The 11265-nt window shown below is 37.9% G+C and overlaps 1 protein-coding gene across 1 annotated transcript; it reads left to right on the top strand.

Moving 5' to 3' along the window:
* Nucleotides 1–1569: 1569 nt before the first annotated feature.
* TTC39C (tetratricopeptide repeat domain 39C) lies at nucleotides 1570–10230 on the top strand (the record flags this gene model as incomplete). Its single annotated transcript, XM_008938754.1, has 6 exons — nucleotides 1570–1928; nucleotides 3228–3396; nucleotides 7739–7832; nucleotides 8636–8743; nucleotides 9344–9453; nucleotides 10107–10230. Coding segments are annotated over 6 exons (964 nt in total), but the record flags the coding sequence as incomplete, so codon positions are not given.
* Between the last annotated feature and the right edge of the window lie 1035 nt (nucleotides 10231–11265).

The raw sequence follows: 11265 nt of genomic DNA, 5'->3' as shown, positions 1-11265 counted from the left end.
CTTTTCCACCTTCATGGATCTAGTACAAAGAGTTCCATCATAAAGTTAGTAACACAGCAATTTATATTAGCTCCCCACAGCAATATTGAACTACCTGTGCCTGATTCTTCCCACTGCTGCCCTGGGTCTGACTACTGTCAGAAGTTCATGCTGGGGAAATCAGCTCAGTAATTAGGCTGGATTTAATTTTTATGTTTAAAAAGTCAGAAATAGTCTTTTAATTTGTTAGATTGCTTTATCTTAATATATGAAATCCATTAGGGTTATGCTGTGTTGTTGAATGATTAATGACAGCATGCTGGTGGAAGTAAAGCCAAAACCTATGGTCATATCTTTTCCCTTTGTTGCATGCATCAGAACACAGTAGTTGGCAATGAAGCAATGTTAGCCTTGTAATAAAAGCTGCATGATGGAAGGGGTTTACATTTTTATACTGCAATACTTTAATATGGAACTCAAGATAGGAGAGGAGTTTTTTTACTACTTCACATTCATGTTGACAGAACCCTGCTGCCAAAACTGAGAATTCAAATTTTTGACTCCTTTTGTCATTGCAGTTTCTGACTCTCAGGGCTCTGTCACAAACAAAATGCAGATTTTTTTCAATGCTTTTTCAACTAATATACACAAGTATATTCTGTTTGTTTTCTGTAGGAGAGGAGTTTTTTTACTACTTCACATTCATGTTGACAGAACCCTGCTGCCAAAACTGAGAATACAAATCCTTTTGTCATTGCAGTTTCTAACTCTCAGGGCTCTGTCACAGACAAAATGCAGGTTTTTTTTCAATGCTTTTTCAGCCAATATACACAAGTATATTCTGTTTTCTGTTTACTACTTACCATTATCTAAGGATGTGCTGTAACTGAGATAAATGCTATGTAAATAGGCAAATTGGACATCTTCATCTTTTGGTGTTGTGCCTTTCTTCACCATCCTGTAAAGAGGGTAATGAGAGTGAGAATTCTTTCAACTGAGAATACTCAAGAGCAGATTTTTAGGGAAATTTAGGTACCCAACTTGAGTTTGAAATTGAGGAAATGAGGGAGCTGAAAAATGCTTTAAACCCATACAATTTCTGCCTTTTTTTTCCTTAATTATAAGGTGTGGTGTTCATATGAGGTGCAGGGAAATGATGGTGTTGAAAAATCTTATCCCAAAGGAAGGGATTTTCCCATCTATTGTCTTTTAATACCATTTGAGCATCAGGGGCATAATCTCTTCTTTGAGTTTTGCCTCTGTTAGCTGGGCAGCCATTTCATCTCAGCTCTGTAGTGGAACAGAATCCAGCTTGTTCTACTCTTTTTCTGACAGTTGTATTGCTCCATAGCTGGAGGGAAGTCCCTTTGCACCACAGGCTGTTCTAAAGTCTGACTGAAAAGCACTTAGGTTTGTAGTGCCCAATGTGAAAGATCTTTGAGAGGCCAGGAGCTGTTATGAAATCCTTTACACAATAAGTTAAACCAAACATCATAGGATTTGTGGAATAGTATTTACTTACTGTGTTTCACTTCTGAAATATGTCCTTGAAATGTTTTTTTTTGGTTTTTTTTCCCCCCCTCTTGATTTTTAGCATACATAAAAGGTGGGTGGATACTGCGAAAAGCCTGGAAAATTTACAATAAGTGCTACACGGACATTAATACACTTCAGGAAATCTATCAGAAGAAAACAACTCAGGAATCCTTGACTTCTGATGCTGCAAATGATAATCATATTGCTGCAGAAGGTGTAACGGAGGATTCGCTAAACAGACTGAAAGGTGCTGTTAGCTTTGGATATGGACTTTTTCATCTTTGCATATCCATGGTGCCCCCAAACCTGCTCAAAATCATCAACCTGCTGGGTTTTCCTGGAGACCGCCTACAGGGGCTTTCCTCACTGATGTATGCAAGTGAAAGTAAGGACATGAAGGCCCCTTTAGCTACGTGAGTAGCTATATTGAAATGCTTTGGTAGATAACTTAGTACTAAGAGTAAGTAACTGGAAAAAAGTCAAAACCAAAGAGTCGTGTTGCTTTAACGGAAACAACAGCAGGTAAAAGAAACTTGTAGTTTGTTTAACATGCCTTGATGTAGTAAATTCATCACTTACTAGGGTATGAGATCTCTCTGCTGTTAGGTGTTTACATGTTTGTGCCAGTATTTTGCTGTATGCTTCAGTACCTGCTATTATTATGTCTAGTAATTTGTATGCCAGCTGAGTAAATAAATTACCCCCTGAAGGCTGAGTGAATTTACCTCAGTTCCATTCTCCATAATGGAGAGCATACTGTTTTGTGTGAGTCAGTGATCTTGCTTAGCTATTTATCCTTACTATTAGCCAAAGAGCTTTTCCAGTTTATTTAATTTAGTATCAGAGTAAAACAGGATGTTCCCTTAGAGTCTTTGTAGAGGATTATTTTTTGTGTACTCCTTTTTTCCCAAGCCTTCCTATTGCATTCAGGTTGTCTTTATGAGGTGAAGGGTTAGCCAGACTTAATTTAAACTGCCCTTATAATAGAATAATAAACCTATTTATCTCCAAATTAATGCTTTTATTACTGGACCTACTGGAAGTGCCATCAGATGTCACTTTTGGAAGACTATCAGCAGAGCTGAAGTCTCTTTTGCTTGAGGGGAGGAACTGGGTTTCTGATTAGTTAAGAAAGCTTAAGAGTAAATATTCCAGTTGATTTTTTAGTTTCTCTTTTCTGGGGAAAAAAAAAAGTGGTATTTTTTGGGATGTTCCCTGCTTCAGATGATCCTAGAAATCTTTGTGCCCTGCCCCTGTTTCTAGGAGAGACATAGATCATGTAGATGTCTGCTGTTCTGGACAGCAGATGTATTTCTTTTTGACACTGATTTCAAGTGTCTCTGCTGATCTGTGTTTAGTTCTGTTATTGGTGTTTGGTTTGGGCTTTTTTTCCCCTCCTCTATTGAACAGTTAGTTTTCAGAGTTTTTTCTGTGAACTTTTATTTTTAAAAACCTACAGTTCTAAAAGCTTGACTGCTTGAATGCCATGAACTTGACTGTTAATTTACCTTTGGATGAGTGCAGTGAATTGCATGTTGAGTTTAGGAGTACTTACATGTATGGCAATAGTATTGTTTGTTTTAAGGCCAGGTTGTATAAGTTTAACATCTTTTTGTGTCTTTCAGAATCAATTAAAAAATTTGCATGTGTAGAAAGTTATCTATAAACTTCTGTGTGCAAGCTGTAATCCTTTTTACTCCTCTTTCTTCCAGGTTAGCTCTGTTGTGGTACCACACAGTTGTTCGGCCCTTTTTTGCCCTTGATGGCAGTGATAACAAAGCAGGCTTGAAAGAGGCAAAAGAAATCCTTGCCAAAAAAGAATCTGCTTATCCCAATTCTTCTCTGTTCATGTTCTTCAAGGGAAGGATACAACGATTAGAGGTATTGCATGTTTGCTTCCCTTTGACTCATTTCTCCTCCAGGACTTTTGTGGTTTTGTATTTTTTCACATAAACTGTGCCCTTTTTGTGTGTAACTAAAGATACAGATGCATGGAAAGGTAAGTAAGAAGAGAGGACAAACTCCTTCCTGGTTTCAAGTTCACATGCCCAACCTGCTCTTTCACTACTTCTCTCTGAGCAGCACTCAGAAATTCTATTTTAGCCACTTGGTACATTTGTAACTCTATGCTAGAAGGAAGTACTTCTGGTCACTCATGGCTTTCTTGTGGTGTAGACAGCTATTTCAGTTTTGCTTGTAAAGCTAAAATCCAAGTGTTCTCTGCTGAGTGTATAGCATTTATATTTGCCTTTTCCTTTTATGCATTGCTCATACTAATTCTCTGCAATAATTTCCCCCAAATAACTGTCTTTGCTTTTAAGAAGTCAAACCAGGATGTTTTCCATTGCTGAGGGTGAGCACTGACCCAAGTAGAAATTTGTTTGTGCACTCTGCTGTTGCAGAGTATTGTTCAAACACTGCAGCAGCCTTGTGGATTTTGGCCAAGTTATTCTTTAAGACTCTCTGATAATCCAAGGTGGTGGGAAATACTTTAAACTACTCAACTCCTAGCTGCTGCTTTTATCAGACCAGGCTATTTCCAGAGCAGTTACATTAGCAAGAAAACCCAACACAAAAGCACAAACCCAGAATGTTCAAACTCATCATAAGAGCTAATCCAGCTCTTAATGTTGGTCATTCTTTGCTAGGATTTTGCAGAGAACTCTCAAATACAGTTTAATATTTTGAGGGAGGTAGGAACAGTGACAGAACAGGACAAGCTTCAGTGGTCTATCAGATTTTGCAGGTGAATTCTTGCATGGGATTTGGATGGTTTTCTTTCTTTGCTGTCTTTCTGAGAGCAACAGTGCATTTGGGGAATGACACAGTCACAGACAAGCTGTCAGTCTTTGGGAAGTGTTACTGAGTGAGAAGAATTTTAATGGTCTTTGCCCACTTACATCCATATTCCATTCTTATGCTAAAAATCAGATTTGTTAGGAATTACTAGACAATTAGTGCAAGTGTGGTTAAAAATGTAAACCTGTTGGTTGCCAGAAGATGACAGTATTTAGATCTTTTTTTCTTCACATTTAGTGTCATGAGGAATAGAATTCAGCTGATTCTTCTGACTTTCAGGGCAGGCTAGGACAGAAGTGTAAACAGAAGTTTTCAATGAACTAAGTATAAAAATTGAATTGTACATAGGTGAAAGATGGCTTAGATGTTTTTCCACAGAGGAGCTTGGGTGTTCTGGAAGTACAGGTTAGTAATGGACACTGTAGGCTTTGTCCCAGAGCCTATGAGCACTCAGTCCATCAGATTTTCTTCACAGCTTGTGGTCCTGCATACTTTTTGTGTCACTTTGAGCAGATAGTGTAAACATGGACCATGAAATTATCTTTCAGCTTTTTTTCCCAGATACATGTTTTTGAGAAATGAAGTCTGTAAGGGTTTGGAGACTCTTGAAATGAAGGGATAGGAGAGGAGGAGGATATGGGGAAGCTGGAATGAGAGAGCACTAGAAAGTTAAAGGTTGTGCTGGTAGGCTGATTACATGTCTTTTTTTTGTCAGACAGTAGGTTAAGAGAGAGGGTATTAAAAGTAGCTTTTCTCTTGACTTTTTACATAATTCACTTTGATGGGTGTAACTATTGCTGTGCTGGATTTGTGCAGCTGGAGCACCCATCACACTCCCAGTTATTCCTGTGTCAATGTCTCACTGCTTCTGTCTTGGAAATACTTTGCCCTGAGGTGGATAAGGGTTCTAGCTGTGCCCATGGGCCTTCCTTATTGCTGTGAAAATGTTGCCATCTGTTTTCTAAATGTATACTAATATTGTAACGATGTTAAAAAGTAGCAATTTACTTTGGAAACTGATGTAGACTGCTCAAATGTGGTTAGTGGCCTGTAGTGACAGCTGGAGATGGTAATAGCATGGGAGAGGGCAGAGTGAAAATGGGATGTCTGAATCTTATGTAATTCTGCTGTTCAGCTTGCAGTTTTGCTTTCTCTTTTTGTTTTTCTCCTAATCAGCAACACTTCTTAAAAAATCTCCATCTATTTTTTAAAATGATATAAGTTACCCCACTCAGAAATAGTCAAATGGATAGAAATCTTGGGATCAGTGATCTCATTCTTATTTAGGGCTGGGGGTGTGTGATATGGAAAAGCAGATGGAGGGCAGGAGTAATAGTAAGCATTGAAAAGTCTTAAATAAATTTTCTGGCATAAAGTCACAGTGATGTCTTAAGTAAAGAAATTTCCAGAGCTTGTGCAATGTCCAGGGTGTGTGTGTGTTTATATATATATTTCTTTTAATCTTAAGAATATCAATTTCGAGTGTCAGCCATGACTTTATACTCACAAATTCCTGTGACTTTTTAATTCTCTTTATTCTCTAAACCAGTAAACAGTAATTATTTTACAAATTAACAGAAGATAGTAGAATTAAAAGCAGAAATTAATATTCCAGCATACTGTCACGAGCCCTGGAGGTGACTGAAACTTTAATCATTAATGAATGACTCTGAAACATAATTACTGAGCTTGATGCTTAGGCAAATGTTAAAACACTTGAGAGATCTAGAGAGAAAAATGAATGAGAGGAGATTGAATACACAAAGAACTGGATGTGGGCATGACTAGGTGGTCAGGATTTCATGTGCTGCCCCAGGCTGGCGTGTGGCATTGCAGATGATTTAATTGCCATTAGTCACTGTGTGGAACAACAGGCCCTACAAAAAAGATATTTGAAAAATAAAAATATAAATGTTTGTTTTTAGGAAGACAAAATAACAACAGACTAAATATTTGTGTGTGTTTTTTTTATTTCTCAGAAGCTCTTGAAACAGGTTTACTGAACTTCTAAAATTCTTAGCACAAAGATCAAGTTTTAAGCTGACTTTTTTTTTTTCTGTAAGAAAAAAAAATGGATTTTTCCATGCTGGTGTGTAGGAATGATGCAGCATCACTAGAGCCACGTGTATCTTTGTGTAGATGGCAGGTTTGTGTTTTCAACTGTTTGTTACATGCTTAGCAAGGAGAGAGTGGCTTAAAGATTGTCACTCTATAAATTATCATAATTTATGTTTATTGTTATAGAGAAGGCCCATGCCAGACTGGAGGATTTGGAAATGAAGGTAGTCAAAAGAGATGTTTCTCACAGAGCTGTCAGACTTTCTGCTAAGCTCTTGGGACCTAATGATTTTATTTTATTTTTTTTTATCTTACATGCCATGCAGCATTTATGAATTCTCTTTCAAACTTGCTTAAAGTGGTTACCATTGAAAAAGGTAAAATAGTTGAAAATAACTAAAATGAAACTTTAAAGATACCTGTTGTTGTGGTTTATACTCAGCTGGGAGCTGAGCCCCACGTGGCCACTTGGTTCCCCCTTCACCTCCAAAATGGGAAGGAGAACAGGGAGGAAAAAAAAACCCCAAACCCATGGGTTGAGAATTTCATATAGCAATGCAAAAGGAGAAGTAGCAGCAGTAAGAGCAATAAAACAGCACAACAGGAGTGAGAGAGAAGGAACCAAACCAGGACTCCTGTGTTGTGCAGAAAGCCAAACTTTATTGGCAGATGCCAAAAATAGGATTTTTTAAGGGGGGAATGAGTCATAAGAGTAGACATGAGATTACTTAAAAGCTTGCTGCACAAAACCAGTTAATTTTGGGCTTAAAAAAATCCAAGGCTTTATTACTTCTATTTGCTGTTAAGGTTGAGAGATGATCTGAACTGGCTGTAAGTTATTGGTGATAGTTATTACACTGTTAAACTCCTCTACTATCCCTCTCCCTTCTTTTTTAACTCTGCAGTGCTTCACATTTCTGGTTTTTATATGACTTTTAGAGTGCAGGTTCCTTACTGCATGTTTTAATTCTTACTGTTGCACATGGTGGAACTCTTCATTCTTAATTTTCATCTCAATCCACATCTGAAAAAGCAGAGAAGGGGGAAGCTGGCTAATGGAATTGCCTTGTGAAATTGGTATGTGAATTAATATTAGCCCTTCTCTTTCAAACTGTTTAGCTCATTTAAAATAATCTAGAGTTTCAAAAGAATTCTGAGGTTTTCCTTTCAGTGGTGTGTTGTGCCTCTTTGATCAAACCAGAGGCTGCAACCTCTAAGACACTTCAGGTTTTTTTAACCATAGTTATTTTTAGCTACCTATTAACAGAAATCTAAATATTTTCTTCATCATAATCAAATTGTCTGAAATATAAAGTTTTATTGATATCTGATTTATTTTTTTTTCCCCTTCTTTTACTGTTATTAGTGTCAAATCAACAGTGCCTTGACATCATTTCATACTGCTTTGGAACTTGCCACAGACCAAAGGGAGATTCAACACGTCTGCTTGTATGAAATAGGTAAGCTGGGCATGTTTGTACTATAAATAACTCACTTTCAAGTTTAGACTAGCAACTTCAATAAAAAAAGATTATTTTTGTTAGTATTTAAAAAGATATTTTAGAATACTGGCCTTTGTCATCTTCTACCATACCAGGTTATGGTAACAAACCTGTCCTCTTGTTTGGGCAAGTAGGATTCAACAATTTTTTCATAATTTTCAAGGTTTTTTTTTTTTCAAATACAAAGTGCTGCAAAATCAGAGCAGGCTACAGAATCCAGGACAAACTTGCTCACCTGCAGAATATCATTTAAAATGAAAAAATAATTTGATTTGTCTGTGGAATTATCTTTTTTATGCTAAAAAAATAATCAATATATTGAAACTTTGGTGTTTGCAGCACCTATATGCTATGTGTTCTTAATTTGTGTACAAGTCTTAAGAGTGCTTCAAACTTTACATGTGTCTCCTTGAGAGATCTTGTCACAGTGGGGAAGAATAAGGGAGCAAGTAGGAGGTTTAAGTTTCAACATCCTACAAAATATACTATTTAAACTTTAAAAAAAAAAGCTTTTGGGTCTGTACAGGTTTGTTGTTGTTCTGAAGTGGGTTGTTCTGTATGGAATTTTAGAATTCAGCATTTCCCAGTAAATTTAAGCCAGGCTTTACATCTATGTCATTGATTTGCTCTTAATTTTTCCAGTTCTTGGTGTGACTGTTAAACTAGCTCCAGCTCTCAGAACAGGCTGTGTGTTTCAGTGATGTCCCCACCAAGCATGAATCCCTTTGCTTTCTCTGAAGTTCACTTGGTCTTGTCTTTAGGTTGGTGCAGCATGATAGAGATGAATTTCAAAGATGCATTTGAATCCTTTGAAAGGCTTAAAAATGAATCCAGGTGGTCCCAGTGCTACTATGCTTATTTAACAGCAGGTGAGTGTATGGAGGATGTTGGGTAAGTGATCAATCAGTGATGTGATGAGGTTTTGGGAGAATTACTAGTGCACATCATGTTTTCCACACTGCCTGCTGCTTATTCATCTTTCTGCCAGATTTGACTTACATAATTTTGTTTGTTTCTGTAATGTACTCATGGTTGTAGGCACATGCATGTGCCTAAGTGCTCTCTCTCTGTTCTAGATGTAGATAAAATTATGGTCAAGATGGTGACAAGTTAGATAAGTGTATTGCAGAGCTTTAGTGACTAAATCCTTAGGGGTGGGGTGGGATTAATTCCTTTAATGGGTACAAAAGCAGCAGGACCCAGGTTTAAAACCTGCCTGCAAGCTCCCCTGCACCTTCTTCTGGCTGGACTTAGATCTGAGAATCATTTAGGCTGGTAAAGACCCTTATCATTTTACTGATGATCACAGAGGGTACCTGGGAGGGTTGGGATTTGCATGTCTGTCAAATCTGCAGTCTGGAACCTTCCTTGGAGTGCAGTTTTTTCCTGTGACTGTATGATAGCTCTTTGTGATTTTTCCTATTTCACATCCCAGCAGTGTTAACACATTCTTGTCTTGGTGTTTTCAGTGTGTCAAGGAGCCACTGGTGATGTCAATGGTGCTCAGAATGTGTTCAAGGAAGTCCAGAAGCTTTTCAAAAGAAAAAACAACCAGATTGAACAATTTTCAGTGAAAAAGGTTTGGTTTAGCATAGGCTGGCTTGTTTCAGTACAGTAATTACACTTGTTTTTTACAACTTTTCTTTGATTCTTCTTGAGTATTTATTTTTGAAGGATTTATGTTTTCTGCTGTGTTGCTTCTGTAGAATTAGTGGGAAGGGTTTAGGTGGAAAAATAGTGTCATGTATTTTAAGGACCTAGCAAAAGAAATGTGAATTAGCTCTTCACTTTACAACTAAGGCAGTTATTAAAGCTAAAAATACATGATACTGTGGTTGCTTTGGTAATTTTCCTTCTGGCTTTGCCTTTCTTACTCCTTTTTATCTTGTTTGTCAAAGCCTTAATTCTTTTTGAAAGGTAGGAATTGTCTGGGCAATATCTCCCAGCTGATGATTTTGCAGATGTTCCTGTTTCAGCACCCAGATTGTGAAATACAGCAAAACAAATCAGGCTGCAGTCCAGGGAAGCTCCAATTTTGATCAGTGTATAAGCCCTTAAATTGAGATTTTGCTTTTTTGTCTTGAAGTCTTAAGTTACACTGTCTTTATTTTTGTAAATTTGGGTGCTTTCATGAAACATGATTACTGTTAGTGATGTATTGTTTGTGAATATTATGTTCCCTTGAAAAGGCAGATGACAGATCTCCCTTCCCTCTCTCTCCCTGCTTTGAAGGCAGATAGATTTAGGAAACAACTGCCCACCAAAGAGCTCTGTGTCCTGGCATCTATTGAAGTGTTGTACTTATGGAAAGCCCTTCCAAACTGTTCCCTCTCAAACTTACAGCACATGAGCCAAGGTATGGTATGGTTCCTTGACTGATTTATTCACTTCTTTAAAATGCAGAGTATCATTTTCTTCTGTTGTGTGGAATAGCTGATTGTTGTAGCATGAAAATTTAAAGCTCTGTGTGTGTTACACAGATTTTTAGTGCTCCTCCCTCCATCCATCTTGGCATTCTGCAAACAGTTTCATGTTATTACTTGCTCATTTAGAAAAGAAAACAAAAATTCTGCTACCAAGAATGACCTTTTTTTCTGTAATTGTGAAATTTCTAGCTTAATTTAAGAATAATGAAAACTTTCAGTCTTTGAGAGTCAGGACTGGTTGTAGGGTTTTTTCTGTTTCTAATTTAAAATTTGTCCACTTAAGTTGCCTTATGGCAGTGGGTTGCATTCAGATCCCTAGTTTTCCAGTCCCAAAAGATAATGGTGAAGGCTTTAAAATTAGATTTACTTGCATAAAAATAAAGGAGTTCATTTTGCCTCCACGTGTATCTCTGTAAGTGAAGTGCTGAGTAACCTGAGAGTTGCAATACAAGGGAGAGTAGACAGCCTCCTGTGTTGTGTAACATCCAAATGCTTCATGCAGCCAACTCTTACATTCAGAGGTGGCTTGTTTGGGTTGTGGATTGCTGTGAATGCAGAGCTAGTGCAGATCTGGCAGGGTTGATGCACTGAGGCAGAATGTGAAGTGGAAGGAGTTCTGCTGCTCCAGGCACTGCAGCCCAGCTCCTTTTGAAGGGGATTAAAAGCACTGCAGGGCTCCCTGTACCTCTCTGGAGGCACCAGTGCAGACAAGCACAAATGGCTCCTCGTGGAACGAGCCTTTATTTACAGAGCTGCTGCTAATGAGCCTGGTCAAAGTGGAGCCTGATTCATCTAGAGATGATTACATGCATCATGATTTAATTCTTCCCAGCAACAGAACGCCACTCAGCTGGGGCACAGTCTGTCCCTGGGTGGGGGACCAGCCATGGTCTGGCAAATAAGCCTTCTCTTCTCGTCAGCACTGAGAATTGCTATGCCAAAATACCCTAGTCTGGGGTTTTTTT

Source organism: Merops nubicus, unplaced genomic scaffold (genome assembly GCF_000691845.1).
Source record: "Merops nubicus isolate BGI_N331 unplaced genomic scaffold, ASM69184v1 scaffold14154, whole genome shotgun sequence".
Classification (NCBI taxonomy): Eukaryota; Metazoa; Chordata; class Aves; order Coraciiformes; family Meropidae; genus Merops; species Merops nubicus.
The sequence above is the reverse complement of the archived record's forward strand: the minus strand, read 5'-3'. Positions and strand labels throughout refer to the sequence as shown.